Source organism: Coenobita brevimanus, chromosome 26 (assembly GCF_032717465.1).
Source record: "Coenobita brevimanus isolate Jiangsu-jjx chromosome 26, ASM3271746v2, whole genome shotgun sequence".
In the NCBI taxonomy this organism is placed as follows: Eukaryota; Metazoa; Arthropoda; class Malacostraca; order Decapoda; family Coenobitidae; genus Coenobita; species Coenobita brevimanus.
In genome coordinates this window covers 40846586-40873568 of record NC_136979.1, presented here as the reverse complement: position 1 = coordinate 40873568, position 26983 = coordinate 40846586, and the positions used below count along the sequence as shown (strand labels likewise).

Below are 26983 nucleotides of genomic sequence, written 5' to 3'. Positions count from 1 at the left end.
ACCACAGAGGAGGGTAGGGACTGGGGGAGTGTGGGGGGAGCCGGGAGGGAGGAGAGAAGCGAGGCTGTGGACAGGATTCTCCCCCTTCTGTCATGAGGTGGATGGGCGCTTTTACCACACATTTACTCATGGCTTGCAGCCTGCATGTATGTAAAACTAATATACTCTCTCATCCATCCATCACCCAACCTTATGTCGTCCCATGAGGAGCATAGAAGCCTGGGGCTAGGCAAGTTGGTTCTGACATTTAAAATGAGAGTGACCAGCCCCACCCATCCCTCAGTGGCATTACGTGAGCAATAAACCCCATCCACTCCTTGGATATAAACCTGCACCGGCTCAACCCGATTGGAGCGCCTTAATTACCCACTAAACCACCAGGCACCATGATTTGATTATATAATTACCACCCAGCGTAGTACATGGTTTCCTGGTGTACAGGAAACAATCTGACTTGTCACTTAGTGTAGAGTCAGCCATAGGCAAAAGGAAGCGGAGAGAATGAAAGAAAGAATGACAGAAGAGGGAGTGTAAAGCCACCCGTAGAAAGAAGGAAGAGGAAAGAATGAAGGGAAGAAAAACAGAAGAAGGAGGGAAAGTCGGAAGGAAGAGAGGAAAGGGCCGTCCCTGAGAGCAGCACTACACTGGGTGAGTGGATAGTGAGCGCCCCCACCTACCACTTATACTTCCTCATAAACAAATAAATTATTCATTGCCAACATGCTTGCATTTGTCAGTCGTGGTCACCTAGGTTAATGGTGGCTCTCCGCACTGTTCAATCTCTGGCACCCTTACTATTCAGTCCTTCATCCATGAGGTCACACTCTACAACCTCATCCAACATCTTTTTCAGTCTGACTCTTGCAACTCTACCCTCAACATTAACAACTTCTCACTCTTTACACTCAGTATTATCTACCATCCTTTTCACCTATCACTGACTTAAAGGGGTTAATTTCAAACCACCTTTTTAGCTACCTCAAATCAACAAGAGCAACAACTAATGTATAAAACAATAATAATAATAATAAATACTGTAAACTGAAGAACAGTGGCAAAGACAGTGAGTGCAAAATGTGCGACTTTGCTCACTTAATCTGACGTCCCACATGTTCTTGATGGTGAAGTTTGAGGGCTGGGATGATGGAAGGTTGCTCTGAGAACTCCACCAATGCATTTCTGCTCCCTCCTACCTCCACCCCCATACGTACATAACGCACCTCTCCAGCCTTTGATGCTAGTTCTATTACTTGGTCTGAGCTTACCTGCAAATATAAAAGAAAAAAGATTAGAGCCTACAGTATTTATACAAACTCTCATTTATGGGTATGAAACAAACATTCAGAGAGGGAGAAATGTCACTCATAGGCAGATTAATCAACCTTCTTACTGCTGGGGTCCTAGTTCCAGGGCCACTCATACAGCTTCAGAAGGTATGAAGACGACAATGAAATGAATATGATCTTCCACATCTCAAAGGTACCGGCACTATAACTTTTCACCTAACATGAATATGGGTAATAGGGCCTCAATATTTATCTCCGGGTCCCTGTTCACATGAAATGAGCTGAACCTCACTTTTAACTTCTCAACACAATAATCAACAGAATGACTCTCTCAACTATGCCCAGTATGTGAAGTGTATCACTGCTTCATTAAATTTATAAAGGCTCCAACATGCTTGCATGCATCAGCCTTGGTCACCTAATGGAGGCTCTCCTTGCTCCTCAATCTCTGGCAGCCCCCCTATTCAGTCCGTTATCCCTGAGGTCACATTCTATGACCTCGTCCCAAGTCTTTTTCAGTCTGCCTCCCACAACCCAACCCTCAGTGTTCACACTTCACTATTTCTGCACCCAATTGTCATCCCCCATCCTCTTCACATGCCCAAACCATCTCAATCTACTATTCATCACAACACCAAAACACTCCAGTCCCATCCTTCCTCTAATTCTTGTATCATAAACTTAGTCCCCCCAGACTCTGCATTCAAGGATGCACAGCATATCCATCTAATCATTGTCATTTCTGTACATTTCAGCCTGTGAATATCCTCTTCTTTTACCACCCAGGTCTCACTACCATACAGTATTACATTCATAACACATGCCACATACTGTACAAAGATCCCATAGCATGGAGGGAGAGTCCTCTCAATGTCAGGAGAGGCAACAGCTTCCAGAACTTTTTCCAACCACTCCTCACTAGCCATACAGCTAGCATCAGCACCACCTCCAGCACATAATATGTCTCCCAAGTAATAAGACTCTTCCATACACTCAATAGATTCATCAGCAAGATCAATCAGCCTAACAATCTCCACATGCTCTCCCCAACACAGTGCTCGTATAAAATCAGCATTATCTCACAACTGACCTCTAATACCATTACATCTCTTATGCACCCACTTATCAAAAACACCGCACAAGATGGAATTACTTCCCCCACTCTTGTGGCAAACTGCATATGGCCACAACCCCTCTTCTTTGACGGTACCGCCATTAACCCTAGATGCCATCACTTTTATCTGCATTTACTTTAAAGCCCTTGTGTCCCACACCATTACTCCACTTCCTGAATCCTTCCTCCACCTCCCATTCATTCTCTGCAGTTAACATCAAATCATAGGCATACAATATCTCCCACAGGAGTCATTTCTGAAGTCATGCAAGAGGGCTGCAGGCAACATGATAAACAACAAGGGTCTCAAGACTGACCCCTGATGCACACCAACATACACTGAAAACTCATCACTCAGACATCCATTCACTCTCGTCTGGGTGTGAGCACCACCATACGTGGCCATAACCATTCTAACCAGCCACTCCTTGATCCCAAGCTTTCCCACTTCCCACATCACCAACTTCCTTGGGACTCTGTCAAACAGCTTCTCCAAATCAACAACAAAAAAGTACAGATCCCTTTTCTTTCCTATAAATTTTCCCTGAAGCTGCTACACAATGAACATGGCATCAGTGATCCCTTTGGCTGGCACAAAACCAAACTGCATCTCATCAATATTACCTCTTCTCTAACCATACCTTACAGAACTCTATCCATTACTTTCATTATCTACAGTAGTCCAAAAGTTTTATGCCTCTATAATTTCCTTTATCCAGGACATTACCCTTTTCCTTGTAAACATTTACAAACACGCTCTCCAGCCAGTCATCTGGGACAACACACTCAGATAAAATCATATTTACCACAGCAGTAACTAGCCCCACTCCTGTATCTCCTGAAGCCTTCAGTATTTTAGCAGTCAACCAAGATAAACCTGCCACCTTCCCCGCCTGCATCAGGTTCAGAAATTACAGGAACGTTGACCGCCATCTGATATGTCGTGAAATTGATCAGCATTTAAATTGCACTGATTCTTCAAATCTTTTTTCTGATGAATTGGTTGATATATATAACAACGAGCCTGGGTCAATTTTTGATCATCATTGTCCTGAAGTGGTAAAAGCAATCACTGTATGAGATAATTTTTCGTGGTATGGTCCATTCATTAACCCTTTGAGATTTTTGGCCCTCTGCCGATTGTGTCTGAACCAGGCTTAGCCACACGCACACAGAGTGCGCCGTTGCGCAGTGATATTTGTACTTCATTGGCCACTGTACACTAACTTTTTAGGGTAAGCTAATGAATTTGGTACTGTTTTAAAGCTGAATAGTTGCTCTTTATTGCAGTATGGTTGAAAGAGGCAAATACGATAGCTAAAAGGCCAATAGGACGAGTAGAAGTTAGACGAAAATGAAAAATCGCACACCCTTCCACAGAAAAATATTTGTAAAAATAAAAGTATTAGAATTACATGAAATTTGATAGCACCATATCAATCAACAGTAGATTCCCTTTCTACTGATATATAAATTATGGAAATTTATCTTAGTTTTCACAGAGAAAAGCAATAGCTTTTGCTGTCAAACTGGCAAATATCCATGCTGATAATACCAATATTATTCATGGTAAAAAACTATTTATTAAGCATATCTATCTGATGTACTTGTCACCGTAAAAACAAATACAGGTAGTTGGAAAAGGATAAACGGATAATGTATGTGGATCAAGGCCAGATAGATGAAAAACATGTAAAATATATATATATATATATATCCACTCAGTGTAGTGCTGCTCTCAGGTGTCTGCCCTTCCTCTTCTCCATCCCTCTTTCCTTCCATCCTCTTCTGTCTTTCCTTCATTCTTTCCTCTTCCTTCTGCCTATGGGTGACTTTACACTCCCTCTTCTGTCTTTCTTTCCTTCATTCATTCCTCGTCCTTCTGCCTGTGGGTGACTCTACACTGAGTGACAGGCCAAATGGTTCCCTGTACACCACAAAACCATTTACTATGCTGGGTGGTAACCATATAACCAAATTTTGGCGCCTGGTGGTTTGGTGGGTAATTAAGGTGCTTCAATCGGAATGAGCTGGTGTAGGTTTATATCCAAGGGGTGGTTGGGGTTTATTGCCCACGTAATGCCACTCAGGGATGAGTGAGGCTGGTCACTCTCATCTTAAATGTCAGGACCAACTTGCCTAGCCCCAGGCTCCTACGCTCCTCATGGGGCAAAGGAGGATTGGATGATGGATGGATGGATGAAGTTTGTATTGTATATAAGAGATGTCACAATTCTTGTCATCATCATCATCATCCAACCCTACATTGCCCCATGAGGAGCGTAGGAGCCCAGGGCTAGGCAAGTTGGTCCCGACATTTAAAATGAGTGACCAGCCTTACTCACCCCTGAGTGGCATTACATGAGAAATAAACCCCAACCACCTCTTGGATACAAATTTTCACCAGCTCAATCCAATAGGAGTGCCTTAATTACCCACTAAACCACCAGGCAAAAATTCTTGTAACTGTAAAAATAATGTATATGTGCGTCAAACACTAGTGAATTCCCTATGGAAGAACTGGCGCTCTCGAGAAACAAAAGACCAGATTATTCATCATCATCATCTGTGGTAGGTGGGGGCGCTCAGCATCCACTCACTCGATATAGTACTGCTGTCGGGTGTCTGCACTTTCCTCTCCATCCTTCTTTCCTTCCATCCTCTTCTGTCTTGCCTTCATTCTTTCCTTGTCCTTCTGCCTACGGGTAATTTTAAACTCCCTCTTCTGTCTTTCTTTCCTTCACTCTTTCCTCTTCCATCTGGCTGTGGGTGACTCTACACTGAGTGACAACCCAAATGATTTCCTGTACACCAGGAAACCATATACTACGCTGGGTGGTAACCATATAACCAAATTTTGGCACCTGGTGGTTTAGTGGGTAGTTACTGCGCTCCAATTGGATTGAGCTAGTGAAGGTTTATATCCAAAGGGTGGTTGGGGCTGACTGCTCATGTAATGCCACTCAGGGATGAGTGAGGCTGGTCACTCTCATCTTAAATGTCGGTACCAACTGCCTAGCCCTGGGGTCCCATGCTCCTCATGGGGCAATGTAGGATTGGATGATGATGATGATGATGATGATTGGTGGTGGTGGCAGTGGTGGTGGTGGTGGTGGTGGTGGTGGTGGTGACGATGATGATGATGATGATGATGATGATGATGATGATGGACCTCCTTTTCCACCCTAGGGCAGGGTGAGGAGTAGCACTGTCCAGACAGCCCAAGTCTGCCCAATCCAATGGGCCACGCTTCCATTCACTCATCATTCAAGCTCCCAGAATCCTGGCTCTATTGGATACGCAATAAACAGTCACCACGATTCTGTAGCTTCACATAAACGTATCCGACTGAGTCGATCTGGACACTGCCACGTTAAAAAGGGGTGCCAAATCCCTGATCATGCACTTCTCCTCACAACAGTCATTCAGCCAGCTCGATTTCTTGTCAGTTCCCTAGCCTCACCAACTTCCAAACCTCTCTTCCTCACACACTCATCCACCATATCTCTCCACCTTCTCCTTGGCCTACCTGCCTCCTCCCTCCTTCAAATTTGCTCATGTATACCTTTTTCACCACTCTATTGTAATAAATTCTCTCCATATGACCACACCATCTCAGTACACTCTGTTCAATTCTGGTGTCCACAGACTTCCTCACTCCACATCTTTCACGAATCACATTATTTCGTGTCCTATCCACCCTCTGTACTCCATCCCAGATTATTATTATTATTATTATTATTATTATCTCCCTGCTAAGAGCAGCAGCATCAATCAAAGGCCAAGGGCCAAACACTGGATCTGTTGACTCCAAACCTTCCCTGTTCCAGTCAAATTCCTCATTCAAAGTTGAAAGTAAATGCAGATAAAGGAAGGGATGATCTATGGATGGTGGCAGTGCTCTTAAAGCAGAGGGAGCATGGCCATGTACAGTTTGTCACAATGGTGTGGGGAGTAACTCCATCTTGTGCAGCATTTGTGATAAGTGGGTGCACAAGACATGTAATGGTAGTAGAGGTAGACTACAAGATAATGCTGACTTCATGTGTATAGCGTGTCAGGGAAAGCATGTAGAGACTGTCAAGTGTGAAAGGACTGATCTCGCTGGCAAGTCACTTGAGTGTGTGGAAGTTTTGTTATTTGAGGAACATGTTATGTGCTGGAGGTGGAGATACAGCTAGCTTTGTGGCTGCGGTTGGAGGAAGTTCTGGGGGCTGTTGCCACTCCCAACACTGAGAGGGCTCTCCCTCCATGCTAAAGGATCCCTGTATGCAGCAAATGTTACGAGTGTAATGCTGTATGGCCGTATGACATAGGTAGCAAAGGAAGAGGATATTTGTAGGCTCAAAGGTACAGAAATGACAATGATTAGATGGATGTGTAGTGTGTCCTTGTTTGCGAGGCCTGGGGGGAAGGGGGCTAGGTTATTGATCAGAGCTGAGAGGAAGGATGGGACTGGAGTGCATTGGGGTTGTGAAGAGGAGGGGTGGACTGTGATGGTTTAGGCATGTGGACAGGATGGGAGATGGGACTTGGGTGCAGAAAGTGAGAAATGTAAACACTGGGTGTTGGGCTGCGAGAGGCAGACCGAAAAAGACCTGGGACAAGGTCATTGTGTGTGACCTCAGAGATAAGGGACTCATTAGGGAGGCTGCAAAATATCAAAGTGCATGGAGAGCCACCATTAGGTGACCAAGACCAAGGAATGCAAGCATGCTGGAGCCTTTATAAACGAGACAATATGATACGGAACATAACATCTTAAAACAGTAAATATCTACTGGCATAAATAGATACACATATATTCTTACACTTGGGTCAAGGTTGTCAAATATGACAGTACGTCTGATCTCATTAATCTTGTGTGACTCTGTTGTGGCTGGAAGTGGGGGATAAGGAGGCAAGTCACTCTCAGCCAGGTGGGGGTCTAGGGTTCGTAGCACAATCCCTTCAATCTGGGGAACATAATGAAATGAATTACAGTACGGTAGATCCTCCCTATGAGAAACCTCAATATTATAGATTTTGGATTTAACAAATTCCTCAGAGCCCACTGAACATTTGTCAACTATACTGAATAATGGTCATTAAATGAGGTGCATCACGCGGCCCTTCCAAATGCCCCTGAGCCCACTGAATTGTTTTTCAGCTATATCAGACATTAGTTTTTATATGGGGCACTTTACACGGTCCTTCCAAACCAAAATATGCTACAAAAGTGCAAAATTATGGGCCAGGTTGGTGTAAAATGGGTATAGTTTTCATTTTCAGTAATAGAATATGATACTGTACTCATTTATTATCAAACATGTGATTATGTGCTTGAATTCCCATGGGGGAGAACTCAGATTTAACAAACTTTTGGCCTTAATAGACCCTGTTTCCTCCTAATTAGTCCATTATAATGGTCTATTACCGTATATATAGTATACACAATTATACTCTAAAGTGCTGTATGCAAAAACTAAAACAACAGTTACCAATAAAGAGCTTTTTTTACCCCTCCCTCCTTCCCTTCCTCCTCCCCTTTCAACCATTCTTCTTCCACTACCAGCTCTGACATATAAATAGTTTAACTTTTTTTCTCTCACACACCAGGATGCCTTCCCCCTGAAATATCCCAAAGTTGAGTAAAATTATGAACAGGTAACAAAAGGTAAAATAATAAAGATTGTACCAGTGTGTCATCAAACAGAAGAGGCTAAACTCTTTACCTCAAATCCAATGATGGATTTTACCTTAGTTCTTGCTATCTCCAGACAGTCTTATTCACATCAGGACAGACATTTCAACCTAAATGGATTAAATACAACTTTTGCATTACTAACGCCTTCCTTGCATGGTATCTCACCTGATCTGCATTAAACTGTCCAGTGCAAAAAAATTTAAGAAAAAAAATATTGTCATTGTACAGAAAGGCTCAACAACCAACTTGATTTGTCACATGAGCTGGCCATTTAGTTTCCTGTCCAATGCCTGGGATGGTGCTGCCAGTGCCGAGGATCTCCATAGCTCGCTGTTCATCTGGCATCTCTCCAGTGGTAAAGGGAATGATGATGAGTGCCCGGTCAATAAACACAGTGTTGGTGAGGTGCTGGGCAACCAACACAGAGTCACGGTCATGGAATTTGAGAAAGCATATTCGCGACTGGACTGGTATGGCAACATCACGTCTGAAAATAACATGTGATATTAACATTTTTAGAAACAATAACTTCTGTCTTTCTTTCCTTCATTTTTTCCTCTTCCTTCTGCCTATGGGTGACTCTACGCTGAGTGACAAACAAAATGGTTTTCTGTACACCACGAAACCATTTACTATGCAGGGTGGTAACCATATAACCAAATTATGGCACCTGGAGGTTTAGTAGGTAATTAAGGTGCTCCAATCAGATAAAGCCTGTGTAGGCTTATATCCAAGGGGTAGTTGGGGTTTATTGCTCACATAATGCCACTCAGGGATGAGTGAGGTTGGTCACTCGCATCATTTAAATGTCAGGACCAACTTGCCTATCCCCGGGTTCCTACACTCCTTATGGGGCGACATAGGATTGAATGATGGATGGATAGATGGATGCAACAATAATAACAACAAAAATAACAATCTTGATACAACAAAGGATGCAATATTGTACACTGTGTTGCAAACTGGTATGTAAATACAGTGTAAATAATATTCAAGGTTCAACTCTTGCGGGGAATAATGCTTGCCCTAAAAGCCTTCTTCATACCAGCATACAGTACACTAACATTTATATTCAACACAGACTCTTACACCCACAAGGTTAAAATACTCAGGATATGAAACTACAGAACATTATACACCCACCGCAAATTGACTTAGGACCTACACACACAGAGCTTCTATGGGTGAGCTGTCTGTCTTTGCTCTGTATTTCCGCCTCTACCAAGTGAATTTTGGGGGCAAGAAGTAACTGGCAACTCCTCTGGTGTTGGTGGGAGGTGGTGAAACACTCAGCACATCAGTGTAACAGAAGCGAGAATGGGAGCGTATGTTCCCGCCACTCCAAGCTTGCACCTCCCTCTTTTCTCGTATGCATTACTGTTTGCCCCGTTATTTTCCTAGAGTCAAGTTGTCATGACTGGAAAGTACTGCTCAAGGGATGACAGGGTCCGTACCATTGCATGGAGGCAGGATAATGTCCCTATCAGCATGATTTGTGAATGTACTGGACGTGCAAAATCGACCGTCATGAAGATTCTTGCTGCAGTGTGCGGCCTGCCACCTGATGTCGTACCAGACCACAAGCATGGCGGTGGAAAGAAGAGGACAACTTCCAGAGGTACAGATATGCTTCTGAAGAGGGAAGTAATCAAGAATCCTTGACTGACAGCAGCAGAATTGAAGAGAACGCATCCCAACGTTTCAATTTGAACTATCCAACACCACCTGCAGCAGGAGCTGGGTTTGCCAAGCTGCACCACAGCCAAGAAACCACTTCTCACTGACCACATGAAGAAGCAGTGCATTCAGTTTGCCAAGAAGTATGCACACTGGACATTGGATGAGTAGAGAAAAGTTATGTTTTCTGATGAAAGCACATTTCAAGCGTTCCAGGTGCGTTCTGCCAAGGTTCGTCGCCCTGCCTCCCGTAGTCGATATGACCCTGCTTACACGGTGCCACTGCCACAATTAGTAATGGTATGGAGGTGTTTCTCAGATAAAATGGGAAGGGGAGGTCTCTACTTTCTTCCTAAGAACTTGATGATGAACGGTGGCCGGTAAATTCAAGTTCTGAAAGATCGTTTGTTAAACTTTCTTGCTATTGATGGGTGTGACTTTTTCATGCACGATTCAGCTCCATGTAACAAGTCAAGAAAGGTAACAAATTGGCTTTAGGATAATTGGATTGAGGTCCTCAACTGGCCTGGCAACAGTCAGGATCTAAATCCAATAGAAAACTGCTGGGCAAAGATGAAGAAAATCATGGCAGAGAGGAAGACACCCAATCTGGACAACCTCAAGACTGAACTGACAAATGTTTGGTGCACAGAAATGTCCTTAGATTACTTTAGAGATCTAAGTGATTCCAAGCCAAAATGCATCCAACTGGGCCTGAAAAATAAGGGAAACATGATTTCATATTAATGAATGGCATTTCATGAACAAACATTGTGATATACTATGATTTCTGTGTTTTTCAATACCTTGTGGGGGGAGGTCCTAAGTCAATTTGCAGTAGCTGTATACCTACAGCTTTAATGGATCAGAGGACAGCTTTTATCATGGTTAAATGAAATGCTTTGTAGCAGGTAGCTACTAAGAATATGTGATGGCCACGAAGCTAGAGGAAAGCTGTTGGTGACAGTACTGTAAATTCTTCAAAATAAGTATTATCCTAACAGCAGTGCCTGTGTTACAAGGCCTGGTGATTTTCTGTGTTTGTGCCATACATATGTGGCTGTTATATATCAAGAGGGATGGAATTAAAAAAGCAGCTACCCAAACTAACAACTACAAAAGTTGCAGGAGTATGAAATATTCTGGAAAGATGTGCTGGGGGAAGTATATCAGTAAGCGGATGATGCAACAGATCAGGGGTTCCCAACCTTTTTAGCACTGTGCCCCCCTTTGGTCAGGGCTGTATTCATGATGCCCCCCACCCCTCTGATGCACAATGTTTTTATCCACTCCATATAGATGTTTAAGATGCTAGAGATAATTGTAGGATTAATAACAAAAAAAAAGCTCAGATGTTTATACTTTTTTATCATCATCATCATCATCATCCTGACCTCCTTTCCCACTCTAGGGCAGGGTGAGGAGTAGTAATGTCCAGACAACCTAAATTTGCCCAATCCAATGGGCCACGCTTCCATTCACTCATCATTCAAGCCCCTGGAATCCTGGCTCTATCTGATACGCCAAAAACATTCACCACATTTTGTAGCTTCACATAAACGTATCCGATAGAGTCAATCCAGACGCTGTCACATTAAAAAGGGGTGCCAAATCTCTGATCATGCACTTCTCCTCACAACATTCATCCAGCCAGCTCGATCTCTTGTCAGTTCCTTATCCTCACCGACTTCCAAACCTTTCTTCGTCACACACTCATCCACCACATCTCTCCAACTTCTCCTTGGTCTACCTCGCCTCCTCCCTCTTCAAATTCGCTCAGATATACCTTTTTCACCACTCTATTGTTATCCATTCTCTCCACATGACCATACCATCTCGGTACATTCTCTTCGATTCTGGTGTCCAGAATTATGAAACTCAGATTAATAATCTCTTGTACAAAGGGAAGGGGGAGAAAGAAGTGTGTGGTAATCATAGGGGCATTTGTCTTCTTAGTGTAACAGGAAAAGTATACAGTAAGACACTTATTGACAGAGTCTGGGAAATAACAGAGAAATTAGTTAGAAAAGAACTGGGAGGCTTTAGAAAGGGAAGAGGTTGTGTAAATCTGATATTCAATCTTAGATCTTTAGTGGAAAAGTTTCCAGAGAAGGGGAAGGAGTTGTATGCTGCCTTCATGGATTTGGAGAAAGCATATGACAGGGTGGATAGACAAGGATTGTGGAAAGTATTATGAATATATGGAGTAGATGGGAAGTTGCTGAATGCTGTCAAGAGTATGTATGAGGGTGCTAAGGCTGCAGTGCATGTGGAAAGTGAACTGAGAGAGTTTTTCGATTTGAAGGTTGGGTTGAAACAGGGATATGTCATGTGTCCATGGTTGTTCAATCTGTATATGGATGGGGTTATAAAAAGAGATACAAGGTACGGCAGTGGATGTTGGAGTGGCCCTAATAAGGGAGGGCATTGTTTGGAAACTCCCTGTACTGTTGTTTGCAAATGATACTGTACTATTAAATGAAGACGAAGGGGTGCTGCAAGGCTTGGTGGATGAGTTTGGGAGTGTGTGTAACAAATGGAATCTAAATGTCAATGTAGGGAAGACTAAAGTTATGGTCTTCGATAGAGATGAAGTCAGTGAATGTACAGTGAGGTTGGATGATGAGAAAATGGAAAATGTGAGTACTTTTAAGTACTTGGGTAGTGTGATGAGTAAGGATGGAAGTTTGGAGGGTTAAGTGCTTGAAAGGGTACAACAAGGAAGAAAGGTTGCTAGTTCCTTGAAGGCAGTGATAAGAAACAGAGAAGTGAGCATGGAAGTGAAAAAGTTATTACATGACAGTATTGTGATACCAACTCTAACGTATGAATGTGAAGCCTGGATGCTGTTGGAGGGACACAAGTCAAGAGTGAGAGCAGTGGAAAGGAGTTATTTCAGAGGAGCCTGTGGAGTCACATAGAGAGCCAGACTGACAAATAAGGATGTGAAGAAGCATTGTAGTGTGGATGTGGATGTGATAGGAAGCATTAGGAGAAACACACTGAGGTGGTTTGGCCATGTGGAGAGGATGGAGAGTGAGAGACTGATGAGAAGAGTGTATGTGAGTGAGGTGGAGAGGGAGAGAGGGAGGGGAGGACCAAGGATGAGATGGAGGGATGGAGTGGAGAGGTATATGAGAGAGGGGGGTGTGAATTGGGAGCAGGGGAGTGAAATGGTGGGGGACAGGGTGACGTAGAGGCGATTTGTTTGTGGCCACCCCGTATGGGATTAAGGCATCTGACAATAGATAGATAGATAGATAGATTAATAGAGGGCCATACATTTGTTTCAGCTCCATTTTCCTCTAACAGACATAAGGCTGAAGCTAGCTCTTTGGCTTCGAAGCTGAAGCTGAAGCCCTTCAAAAGTCAAGACACCGAAGCCGGTGCCCTTGGAAAGTCATGAAGCAAAGCCTAAGCCAGGTAAACATTCAAAAAGACAAAGCCTAAGCTGTAGTACGGAATACCGCTTATCCCATTACGTTCTAGACCTGTTCATATCATGATCATGTTCTAGACCTCTTCATATCATGATCCTCTTACAGCAAGATTAAGAAGCATTGTTTCCACTATCCCACATGTTGTAAACATGTTCTGTTCCTGTAAAGAATTTTCAGGCTCTGCTACTTCAGCGAGCAGTTAGGGATGAAGCCAGCCCCTTCGCTTTGAAGCCGTAGCCGAAGCCCTTGGAAAGTTACAAAGCTGAAGCTGTGACCTAAAAACCATGGCTTCATGAAGACAGAGCCAAAGCTGGCTTTGGCCCCATGTCTGCTATCAAAACACTTACACTGTCCACAGAACAAAACGAAAAATTCACATAATATTTCTATCTATCTATCTGTCTATCTATTGCCAGACGCCTCAATCCCGTTCGGGGTGGCCACAAACAAATCGCCTCCACGTCGCCCTGTCAACCGCCATTCTACTGCCCCGCTCCCAACTCACACCCCCCTCTCTCATATATTATTTACTTTTCCATTTTCCACTAAACACATAAATAAAAAAAATAAAAAAATCTAGAACATTGTTTTATGTTTATTTATTAGCAATCTTCCGAGTCTGTCAAAGGACCAATGAAAAACGATTCAAGGGCCAGATTTGGCCTGTGGGCCGCCAACTGAATAGCCCTGGGTTTGGTTGTCATATTAGGTTAGGTTAGCAAGGACACATGATTAGTGACAGATCAACTCTGGAGCTAAATCAACCTGAAAGTTCAACATGACAGTTGGCCACTTAATATGGTTTGCATGTAAAACTGACAAGATTATGTAACTGATTTCTTCAAAACTACGCATTTCCATAACTCTTTCAATATATCACAATAATAACTCTTATACAAATTATCGAGAAAAAAGATAGGGTAACTGCCAATTCTATGCATGGGAGCTCTCCTGCAGTCTCACCTAGTGACACACTGCAGGAGAGCATCCGTTAACTGATGAATATTTTAGGACACTGTATACTGTACTTCATTCACAACACCCAAATTCTCCAGAAATTACATTTATAGTGGTAAAAGGCATTGTCATGTTTACTCTATGCATGGGAGCTCTCCTCCAGTTTCACCTTAACCTAGCTTGGACTTCCAATAAAAACTTTACTCAGATTTTAATTTTTTCCCTTTTCGTAACCTCTATAAGGCAAACAATAGACTCAGATATTCAATTTTCAAATTTATCATTCTTTTGAGCTAAAGATCTGTTCATCACAAGCCATTTATTATACAGCGTAACTTTTTCACTCATTTTTTCCCTTTCATCAATGCCTTCTCCAATTCTTGGATAAATAAACCATGCAGGATCTCTCCCTCATCTTAAAATAAGCTTTACCTCATTAATTCTTTGCTACACAGGTGAGGTCTTTCCCTATTTCTTACTGAAATTAGTCTCATAGGTTACTTGGTATGCTTCATAAATTATAACGGATACTAGGGATTTCTAAAATTTTACCAATAAAATATGTAATGACTTGTTTTTATTACACATACTGTCACCCCAATGAAGTTACCAACAAGAGCAAACCTTGCTGCCAAACTCCAAAAGCATGTCTTACGTTGTCGTCATCATCATCATCCGGACCTCCTTTCCCACTCTAGGGCAGGGTGAGTAGCAACATCCAGACAGCCAAAGTTCACCCAATCCAATGGGTCATGTTTCCATTTACTCATCATTCAAGCCCCCGGAATCCTGGCTCTATCTGATACACCAAAAACATTCACCACATATTGTAGCTCCATATAAACGTATCCAACAAAGCCAATCCGTACGCCATCACGATAAAAAGGAGTGCCAATTCCCTGATCATGCACTTCTCCTCATAAACATTCATCCAGCCAGCTTGATCTCTTGTCAGTCCCCCAGCCTCACCGACTTCTATACATCTTACTCTTGGCATACTTTCAAATTCTCTACTGATATGTTAGGTTTTGATAAATTCAGTTAAGTTAGGATACAATAGGATGAGTTAGGATAAGATAGGTTTGACCAGAACAAGAGTAGGTTTAGTATGTTAAGACTCAGACTGGGATTTGGTCTGTTAGGTATTCAGAGGCTCTCTAAGGTTAGGTAAAGTGGCAACCCTAGCTGATAGGGACAAAGCCCCCAGTTAGGATAAGATAGGTTTGGCTGGATCATTTTGTTTCCTACAGATATGATGCACTAACGCACCCCACCAACGAGATCATTGGCAATCAACACATCCTGTTGGTTACAGGCTGCCATCGGCAAAATAGCAACTTCATTAACACTCTAAAATAGGTAAAATTTATCTTTTTTCTAAACTTTTTGCGCATAAAATAGTTAGATAAATGTGGTGCATACTGTACTAAAATTACCTTCCTGAAGATCGTGATATGGTAAGGAGACAGTTGCAGTCACTGTACCCATGTACAGTAGTTAAGTTGCAGCTACCTAAGCTTTAACACAACCTAAAATATTTGTATGCAAGGGAGGAATTTAAAAATTAAGTGAAAACGAAAATTAATATCTACCTACTGAAACACTGACTTAAGTGGGCAGGAAAATGTCTGAATGGTTTGACTCCCCTGATAGTGGTAGTGGTAGTAGTTGTTCTCTAGGCAATCTGGCCAAACAGCCCCGAGTCCCTAAGGAAAGCCATGGCCACAACCAGGCTTTCCCGGAGAGCTTGTTGGTGCAGGTGATTCTGTGCAATGCAGTCTTCCATAATGTGCGTAATAGTATGGGGTGCTGTGTTACATTCTGGACAGGCATCAGCGAAGGAGTCATCCAGCCTCTTCTGGTAACTTAAAAGGGCTGCATGATGCCTACATCTCAGCCTGGCCAGGGGGACCCTGCCCTCACGAGGGAGATAGGATTCAGAAGGGTGGATATCAGGAGGCTGTGCATGCAGCTGTGTGTTGTCTTTAAGTGACTGAATGGAGTGGCGAGTGATTTGAGTATGGAGGTCCAAGGTGGGTGAGGGGGGAGAGATGATAGTATTTGTGTATGATATCGTGCGCTGGGTGTTGTTTTGACATTCCTTGGTGTGTGTGGATGTGCTGTACTGGATGCTATGGATTTGTGGAGGCTGCAGTGAGAATTTGGGTGCCTCTCATGTCTAGGTGATCCTTGACTTTGAGGACTTTGGTTTCTTGATGTAGGTGGTCTGTGGGTGTGGTAGCTGTGCAGCCTGTGATTATTTTTAGGGCCTTGTTCTGTATGGTCTGTAGAGTGTTGCAGTGTGTTTTAGTGAGGTTTGAAGCCCAAGCAGGGCTTGCATTATTCATCACTGAATATATATATTGGTTGTATACTGTGGTGGTGATTGTTGTGTCCAAATGTTGTATGGGCAAGTGACCTCAAGGCACTGAGTCTTGGTGTTATTTTATTTTTAATATTTGTGATGTGTTGTTTAAATGACACTGATGTATTGTATGTTACACCAAGGATTTTGTGTATGTGTGTCTGTGTGTGGCAGGGGAGTGTTGTTTACGGTAAGGTGTCGAATGTGACTGTGTTCTGCTGTCTAGTTTGTGAGAAGGGTCACTGAAGATTTGGCTGGGGCTATTTTGAGCCTGTTTGTGGTGAACCATTCGTGTAGTGTGTTGAGGTAAGGTAGGAGGATGTGTGCGACTGTGTTTGCATTCTGGTGTGTACATGTGTTATGTCATCTGCACAGGAAGCTACGTGTATCTGTGGCGCGTGGGCGTGGGCATGTCGTGCATGTACAGGTTAAAGAGCGTAGGGGACAAAACAGATCCTCGGGGGACGACATTTGTGAAGCTTCTGATGTTCGAAGACTGACCGGCAAATGTTACATGCGCACATCTGCCAGCCATCTTTTTGTGTTATTGTGTATGTCTGTGTTGAATATTTTGTTTGTGAGGTTGTGGTGGGGGATGGCATCAAAAGCTTTGCTAATGTCCAGTGTGACTAGGAGTGTTCTGTGTGGTGCCCTGGTTGAATTCATGCCATCAAAAACTCTCTGTGTAAGGTCTGTAAGAAGAGTGTTTGTGGAGTGTAGTGGCCTAAAGCCATGTTGTGATTGGGCTAGGGGGGTGTGAGGTGTAACTAGTTGTAGTACTAGTTGTTCAGTGACTTTAGAGGAGTGTGATGGGGCAGTGTGAGGAAGGTAATGTGGGGTTTTTGTTGGGTTTAGGGATAGTGATGATAATGCCATGCTTCCAGGTGTTGGGTATTATACTGTGTGAGTAGCCTAGCTGTAGTTTGGTATGTTGGTGAGTGATTCTATACCTTGTGGTCTAAGGTGTCTAAGGTGAATGTTGCTTATGTTGTCGTTCACAGGCAGATAAGTGTTTAAGATTGCTGATGATATGCTTCGTCTGGTTGTAAGTGAAAGGTGCATAGTCTGGATCTATGGGGAACTGTCTCTTACATCAGATGATACGTCGGTCGTCGCGATGGGGGTTTAGATAGCTGACATGTAAAAAGTGATTAATAAGAGAGTTTGCTTGTTGTTTGTTTGAAGGTACAGTGTCTGTTGTTGTGATGGCAGCATGTGATTGTGTAGTGTTGCTGTTGGAAAGTGTGATGCTCTTTAGTGTTTCGTAGAGTTTGCTGGTGTTTGTTTTGTGGTCGTGTTTGGAGATAATTATTCCAGTTTAGTGTTTGCTGTTCTGATATTTTACTGTTTATTTTAGTGCTGAGTTCTTGTATTTGTTGTATGGTGTCTTGTGTACAGTGTGTTGGGGAGTGTCATAGTGTGTCCCGTTGACTGATGAGGCCTTGAATTTCTGGAGTGAAGTTGGGGTTGTGACTCTGCTACCTCTAGGGATGTGTCTTTTGTCTGCATTTTTGTATAACTGTATTGAAAGTGTGCACAGCAGTGTTGATGTTTGTGATGGGTGTACTGTTTAATGTTTCGAAATGTTGTTCTGTTTCGGCTGAGAAAGCCTCCCAGTTGGCTCTCTTATAATTAGTGTATGTGTATCTGTGGCCAGCTGGGGTGATTCTGGTTTTGGTAGTGTTGATGATTGGAAGATGATCAGATCCAAGGGTTTTGACCACTCTCCAGGATGTTGTGGGGGCGAGGTTTGGGGAGCAGATGATGATGTCTGGGGACGATGGGAGGAAAAGGGTTTGGTGTCTGATATGGGAATGTTGATGGAGATTATTCAGTATGAAAGGATGTCCTGCTTGGGACTGTAGTACCAGCCCTCTGTCCGTGTCAGGGTTGTTGACATGCCAGGCCGACATCTTGGCATTTAAATCACCACCCAGGATGATGATGGGTATGTCAGTGATGTAGTGTATTTGTGGATAGTAACTGTGTGGTACTGTGGGGGACGATTTGGGGGGAATGTATGTGTTGGCAATTGTTATATGTTATTTGTAACCAGTGAGTATTATAATTGACTGTAATTCTGTTGTGGTTTCATGTGAGGGAAGAAGTGACTTTGTGTGTGCACTGGTATCTGAGAAGTTGAAGGATTTGTGTACCAGTGTGATGTGTCCACCGCCACTGCCGTCAGCCTGGTCTTGTCGAATGGTGGTAAAATTATGAAATGTAGGTTCTCGGGCCCCGTGAGGGGCTGGGGAGGTTTGCAGTGGTTTGGCCCCCATGCTGTCCTCCTCTGTTTCAACAGCCTCTAGGGGGTAGACCCACAGCAAAGATGGCACCGCTCCAGGTCCCCTGGTTTACTCACCTGGTTGGCTACCCCATTACAGTTTAACAGTATGGCTCGGTTGGAGTCTGCTTTTCAAGAATTAGGGCAGCCCATACCTGCTGGCACACCAGCCCCATTTCCTATATGCAATGTTATCAGAATATATAATACAGCAGGGGATGAGTTTTGTGCCATATGCAGGGTAGTTACACTTCTGGAAGGACTTCAAATTGTGAATCGAGGTTATTCAATGTAATCAAACATGACATGACATAGGTGTGAGTGCAGGGACTTTTTAAATTATACAACTTAGATCAGATATACATTCTTAGATCTTTAGAGGAAAAGTTTCTAGAGAAGGGAAAGAAGTTGTATGCAGCCTTCATGGATTTGGAGAAAGCATATGACAGGGTGGACAGACAAGGATTGAGGAAATATTAAGAATACCAATATACCAGTATGGAGTATGTGGGAAGTTGCTGAATGCCATGAAGAGTATGGCTGCAGTGCGTGTGGAGAGTGAACAGAGTGAATTTTTCTATTTGAAGGTTGGATTGAAAAAGAGATGTGTCATGTCTCCATGGCTGTTCAATCTGTATATGGATGGAGTTATAAGAGAGATACAAGGTGCAGTGCAGTGGATGTTAGAGTGGCCCTAATGAGAGACGGCAGTGTTTGGAAACTCCATGTACTATTATTTGCAGATGATACTGTGTTGTTATGTGAAGACGAAGGGGAGCTGCGAGGCTCGATGGATGAGTTTGGGAGAGTGTGTAACAAATGGAATCTAAAGGTGAATGGAGGGAAGGGTAAAGTTATGATCTTCGAGAGAAATGAAGTCAGTGAATGTAGAGTGACGTTGGATGAGGAGGAAATGGAAAATATGAGTGAGGTTAAGTACTTGGGTAGTGTGATGAGTATGGATGGAAGTTTAAACAGTGAAGTGCTTGAAAGGGTACAACAAGGAAAAAAGGTTGCTGGTTCCATGAAAGCAGTGATAACAAACAGGAAAATGAGCATGGAAGTGAAAAAGTTACTACATGATAGTATTATGACATGGTACCAAATCTAATGTATGGAAGTGAAGCTTGGACCTTGTTGGAGGGACAGATGTCAAGAGTGTGAGCAGTGGAAATGAGTTATTTGAGAGAAGCATGTGGAGTCACATGGAAACACAGACTGACAAATGAGGAAGTGAAGGAGCATTGTGGTGTGGATGTGATAGGAAGCATTAGGAGAAACACACTGAGGTGGTATGGCGATGTGGAGAGGATGGAGAATGAGAGGCTGACGAGGAGAGTGTATGTAAGTGAGGTGGAGGGGGGGAGAGGGAGGGGGAGGCCAAGGATGAGATGGAGGGATGGAGTGGAGAGGTATACGTGAGAGGGAGGTGCGAGCTGGGAGCAGGGAAGTGAAATGGCAAGGGACAGGGCAACATGGAGGTGATTTGTTTGTGGCCTTGCGGGATTAAGGTGTCTGGCAATAGACAGATAGATAGACAACTGAGTCAGCGCTAACTGCATCATATGACAGAATTCCAGAGGTCTATACATATGATACTGAAAGACCTGCATCTACAATCGGCTGAAGTGAGGAGCTTGGTCACCTTAAATCTATGGCCCCTTGTGTAAGTTAATGAAGGAAGAGAAAAAAGTTCATGCGGTTTGATTGAGGACTGGTAATGAAAGATTTTCCAGCATTTAATAAGTTAGCTCTGATCAGTCTCTCTTTTACGGAATACTTGTCCAGATTTTTCAGATGGTCAGCATAACTGAGTTCGGACAGGCCACTGATTTGCTTAGTCCATCTGCGTTGTACAGACTCAAGAAGCCTCAGGTCACTGTAGTACCCCATTTTCCATACAGTGGAGCCAAACTCCATGAAAGGTCTGATGTGGGATTTGAACAGAGTCAACATAAACAGAGGGTGGATTTCAGTAAATTATTTTTACCAGGCCTGCTGCTACTTTTACAATAGTTCTTACGTGTATGTGAAATTTCAGAGAACTGTCACCCAAGATACCCAAGCCTTTACCTGCAGTTTCTACAGAGACTGGTGTTGTTCATGTGATAGATAATGCTGAAGTGAGCCAATGGAGTTTCCATCTACTGGGCCTCTCTGACATCATAGTACAGTGCACTTGCTGGGACTGAAACGTAAAACCCAGGACTCAGCAACCTTGTACATCACATCTACGGTATGTCCTTCTGGCAAGTTGCTACTTATATCTACAGCTAACAAGGAACAGGTGTTTTGACGTAACTTGAGATAAATCTTCACGTTGTCAGCAAAGAATATGCATTTGGAACGTATACTGTACATGATGGTAGAAAGTTTACTTATACCTGAAAGAGCAAGGGGCCTAGAAAATATTCCTGGGGGACACCACTCAGAACATTTCTTGAGGAACTGGTACAGCTGGACCAGACACTTGCAGGGTGCAGCCAAACAAGAAGTCAGACATCCAGGTCAACAAGGAACCAATGACCCTGAGTAGCCTCAGCTTGTCAGTGAGTATCGAATGGTTGACAAAGTCAGTGGCTTTGCTAAACTCAAACAAGACAACATCACATGTACTCAGCATCCAACCATGCTGTAGTATCATTATACACAAGTAACAATTGGTTGTCAACTGTTCTGCCCTGTGTGAATCCATACTGTACATTTGACAACACTCCAATAGTATCAAGGTAGTTGTACAATGCCTCTCCAATAATTCATTCCAGAGTTTTACAGCAGACAAAAGTTAGGCTAATAGGCCTGTAGTTAGAGGTGTGTTTCGAGAGCCTTTCTTGAATGTAGGAATGTAAATGGATCTCTTCCAATACTGTGGCAACTTACCAATGGTGACAGACTTTTGAAATATCAAAAACTAGGGGAAAGTTAAGGCTGGGCAATATTTCAAAAGACTTGGGTGCAGACCATCAGGTTCCAGACTGGTGTTTGGGTCCAGTGCCACAAGCCCATTTCTCACTTCTTGCATGGATAACGTCACTCTATTGAGGGCATCCTTGAAAGTTTGGTTGGAGGGGAGTATATGGAACATGTGTTGAGTAAACTGTACAAAAATGTGCAGCAAAAAGTTTCTGCCATCTGAGTACAGTCAGATGATAACACTCCATTGTCCAACCTCATGGGGCCCACTGAAAGTGCACCTATTTTCTTATTTGGGATGTATTGGTGAAATGGTTTTGAGGAGACCTGTAGTTTTCTAATCAGTGACATTTAGTGACTGACTTGCATATGTGTAATTATGAAAGCTGTCACAGAGAGAGAAGACGTGTGACAGAGCTCGAGAAGCCTCAGGAGATAGTCTTCCACAATGCTCCTGGAGTGTTCGTTTGTTTCCCAAGCTTTTCTGTGACGGTTTTTCAAGGCCTTGGGAGGTGATCTAGAAGGTGGGGACAACGTGCTGGGCATATTCGACACATACTGGTCAACTAATTGGCTTAGGATGGACTGCAATCTGTCATACATAGCATCAATGGTTCTGAAATTCATACTGCCAGTCTGTTTCACGCAAATGATAATTTCTTTTGTTGTATTTGGCTTTATGCCAGGAGCGCTTGGAGTACAAATAACCATCTGTCACAACACCAACCTGACTATAATAGGAGCACCGGACACTGTCCACAGTTGGCCAGGGGACTCACTACAGCAGCAGTACCTCAATTTCTCTTATTCTGTCATTCTCGGATGTGAAGACAAGATCTAGAGTATTGCCCGAGCTTAAATATGTACGGTAGGCATTGTTACCTAATGGTGCAAATCCAGTGACACACAACAATCCAAGAATGACTGGTGGAAGGGAGTGCTGTGTTTGACTGCCAAATGATTAGAGGTAAGTAACAGTACCCAAGAATTGGTAGCACTTTGGAAAGACAGAAGTCTAGTCAAAAATTTAGTTGTGCTGGGTTATCAGCATTGTTGTTGGGGGGAGGACGATATATAACAATTATGTTCACTCACTTGATGTAGTGCTGCCTACTTCTTCCTAAGCCTTTATCATTCTTTTTCTGTGCCTGTCCTCCTCTCTTCCTATTTCTCCCATCTTTCCTGTCACTACTTAATCCTTTTCTTTCCGTTACAGGTGGCTTTACATTGAGTGACAAGCCAAATGGTTTCCTGTAAGCCAAGAAACCATTTACAACACTGGGTGGTAACCATATAACCAAACCATACGTGCTCCGTACGTGTCAAGTGGGTTGGTGGAGGGTTAGAGCCCCTCCCTGTAAAACAAGTAACTCTGAGTCAAATGGCCATCCCGTACGGGATTATGGCGTCTGGCAATAGATAGCTTGATAGACGTTCATGTTAAAAGCTAGAAGATGGATGGTACAGACATTATCACAATTAATACTAACACCTACATAGCTTATATGATTCCTTACACTGATACGTACTCCGTGCTTACGGGCATAAGGAATAAGGGATTTGAGGCAGCAGCCAGGATTCAGCGACACCATGAAGCTAAATGAACACCAGCAATTGTGGACAGTAATGATCACACTCAAAATTTAAATGCTTGAAGCATATCGCCACAACTTATGAAAACTACGAAGACAGAGGTTCAAGGATACATGACAAAACAACTAAAACATTTAACTTACATGGTGGGATACAGACGGATGTCTTCGATCTTGCCAATAAAGCCAAACAAAGTCGACATCTGATCCTTTGTAGCCTGAGGGGCTATGTTAGATATTTGCACAATCCTCGTCCGAGACTTCATGGTTGCTTGAGTGGCACCTAGCAATCACAATTAAAAGTTCGCTGACACTGTGCCCACCCGTTGCACCGACCACGCCAACGGCCACTCAACCATTCGTCTCCTTCTTCTCTATAAACTCAACGACGCTCGGCTTGTCCTGTCTTCATAACAGCACTAACTCGTTCCATTTGCTCCACACGTACTGTACTTTCCCATCAGTTCTGTTTCTTTATTCTCATTATTTCATTCTCGGCAGCATTCATTTTTTTTTTTTTTACTATTATTTCCAGTATTTCCTCAGTCGCTCCACATTCTACGTTTTTATTTAATGGTATAAAATGTTTAACCCTATCATTTACCTCAACTCTTCTTGTTAGCTGGTCATTCATTCATTCATTAGGTCACATCCATATACTTTTCATCTTTCTCCTCATCCCCACTATCCCATTAATTAAGCGTATAGCACATGGGATGCAGCCCAGAATATCAGAAGCCTCTGTGATGAAAACAACATGGCCATTTCAATGGGTACATTGCTGTTATTCCTTACGTGTCAATAAATGGGTTGGTGGAGGGTTAATGCCCCTCCCCGTAAAACAACTAACTCAAAGACAAACGGCCACCTCTTACAGGATTATGGCATCAGGGTACTGATAGATAGGCATTGCTGTTATAGCAAATGAGGAGCTGGCTGGCCACTGGCCACTAAAGTTGGTAAGAGTGCCATATTGGCCTAATTCCTTTTGTTTTCTTTTTGAAGGATCCAAAATGCTTGCATACATCGGCCTTGGTCACCTAGTGGAAGCTCTCCATGCTGCTCAATCTCTAGCAGTTTGTCTATTCAGTCATTATCCCTGAGGTCACACTCAATAAGGGGTGTCAGCAGGATTTTTTGGAAGGGGGAGGCAAAATAAAAAAAATTATACATATATGTGTGGTTATATCAAAATACAGCACACACACTCCAAATAGGCATGGCATATATTTACATGAGTTACATGACTTACATCAAATGCATAAAGTGACAGAATGCATGAATTGACTCAAATCACTCAATCATCCTTGAACGAACTGAAGCACTTTTGAATTCCAAGGGGGAGCAACTGCCCCCCTTGCCCCCCCTCCAGATACCCGTACACTTAATGACCTCGTCCCAGGTCCTTTCGGTCTACCTCTCAACCCTACCCCCCAACATTAACACTTCTCACTATCTGCACCCAACTATCATCCCGTATCCTCTCCACGTGCCCAAACCATCTCAATCTACCTCTCCTCATCACAACACCAATACACTCCAGTCCCATCCTACCTCTCAACTCTCAAGGTCTCATACTCTGGGACACACTGCATATCCACCTAATCACTGTCATTTCTGTACATTTGAGCCTGCACATATCCTCTTCCTTTACTGTCCAGGTCTCCCTACCATACAGCATTATACTCCTAACACATGCTGCATATAAAGATTCCTTAGCATAGAGGGGGAGCACTCTCGGTGTCAGGAGTGGTAACAGCTCCCTGAAATTCTTCCAATCACTCCTCACTCTAGCCACAGAGCTAGTTCCAGCCCCACCTCAAGCACACAATACATCTCCCATATAACAAAACTCTTCCACTCACTCAAGAGACTCAGCAGCAAGTTCAATCCTTTCACGCCTATATGCAGGAAGCTGCAGCACCACTGAAAGCCTTGTTTCTTCACTGTCTAAACTACTGACTTACACAATGCTACCACCAATCAAAAGACATTTTTATGAACACTTTAAATTATACCATCATTGCTGTTGCCAGCTTCACCATTGAGATTCCCCAGTATCTCACCAGTTATCTTCCTTTGCAAACTCGCAGATTAATTACAAGCTGAAGGAAAACTCTTTGTCCTCACAGCTGCTAGGTTCTAGTCTCATCTCCTTCATCCTCCTGGTTTTCTCTGCAGTCACCTCCTCCACGGTACCTGAACATCTTGTCATTATCAACCAATTATGTCACTACCCATTTAGCACTTTCTCTCTATTCTCCCCATATTGTGTGGTATGTTGAAAGCGATGTATGAGGTCTGTTAAAAAGAAACCAAACTACAGTATTTAAATAGCATACCAATGAGCCAGTGTAGCATGCTCACAACAGGAGTGCTGTGTAGCAGCAACTTTGAGCTTTCTAACATAAGCCACAACACGCCATGTCACTTAATCATTGAGGCAAACATGCTTGAGTCAACATGCTTTTAGTGCTCTTGGCAATTTGTTGCAAGCTGAACACTGAAGGATCTTGAACAGTCACGTGTTTGCATGAAACTGTTTCTATCTATCTATCTATCTATAGCCCGACGCCCTAATCCCGCAAAGGGTGGCCGCAGACAAAACGCCTCCAAGTCACTCTGTCACCCACCATTTGACTCCCCTCCCCCCAACTCACCCCCCCCTCCCTCACATACCTCTCAACTCCATCCCTCCACCTCATCCTCGGTCTACCCCTCCCTCTCCCTCCCTCCACCTCACCTACATACACCCTTTTTTACAGAGACTGTTCAAATGATGCAACAAGCTCAAGACGAGGATTGTTTGTACACAATGTCACAAGTGGTTCCAGCAGTTCAAATCAGGAAGAACATCCACTGAAGACGATCCCAAAACTAGACAGCCTTCCACATCAACAAGTAATGACCACGTTGAGAAAGTGCATGCTGTGATCCATGGAAACTGTCGCCTGACTGTAAATGAAGTTTTGAAGAAGTAATCATCTGTAAAAGTTTGTGCCACATGATTTTAACCAAAAGAGTGAAGGTGCATCGTGTTGTTGCAAAACCTGTGCCATGTCTGCTTACAGATGAGCAAAAAAGAGAACCAAGTCACAGTCAGTTAGGAGCTGTCGGACTGTTTGAATGCTGATGAAAACATTCTGAAAAACATCATAACAGGAGGTGAAATGTCGAAACTAAATGGCTGTAGTCAATGTGGTTTGGAATACCATCACCCCAACCAAAAAAAGCACATCAAAGTTGCTCAAATGTGAAGGTGATGTTATCCTCTTCATTTACTGGAAGAGCATTGTTCATCATGAGTTTGTTCCATGTGGTCAGTCAATAAAGAGTTTTACTTGAACATCACAAAATGTGTGGGGGAGGCAGTGCAAAGGAAGAGGCCTGAGAGGTGGACAAACAAAATCTGGATGCTTCACCATGAAAACACACCTGCTCAAACATCACTCCTTATCCAAGATTTCTTTGGCAAAGCACGAGGCAACTATCGTCCACTAAGCACCCTACTCTCTGGATTTGGCCCCTGCAGACCTTTTTTGTTCCTAAAGTTGAAATCCACCCTGAAAGGTTGCCAATTTCAGATGATAGAAGAGACCGATGAAAATTCACTATGAGAACTGTGCACCATCCCTGAAAATGTGTTCTAGAACTGGAAAAAACGTTGGG

The 26983-nt window shown here is 43.2% G+C and overlaps 1 protein-coding gene across 3 annotated transcripts in view; it reads right to left on the bottom strand.

Moving 5' to 3' along the window:
- Positions 1–23613, bottom strand: part of Srp54 (splicing regulatory protein 54) — a 130142-nt gene extending 106529 nt beyond the window's left edge. For all 3 annotated transcript variants that reach the window (XR_013896317.1, XM_080268072.1, XM_080268073.1), the window contains exons 1-4: positions 23459–23613; positions 8333–8573; positions 7212–7355; positions 1093–1265 (exon numbers count right to left, since the gene is read on the bottom strand). Coding sequence is in view for 2 of the 3 variants with exons in the window: in XM_080268072.1 (XP_080124198.1) it covers positions 1093–1265; positions 7212–7355; positions 8333–8573; positions 23459–23580 (680 nt within the window). In the remaining variant the exon portion in view is untranslated. The remainder of the gene's footprint in view (positions 1–1092; positions 1266–7211; positions 7356–8332; positions 8574–23458) is intronic.
- Positions 23614–26983: the final 3370 nt, after the last annotated feature.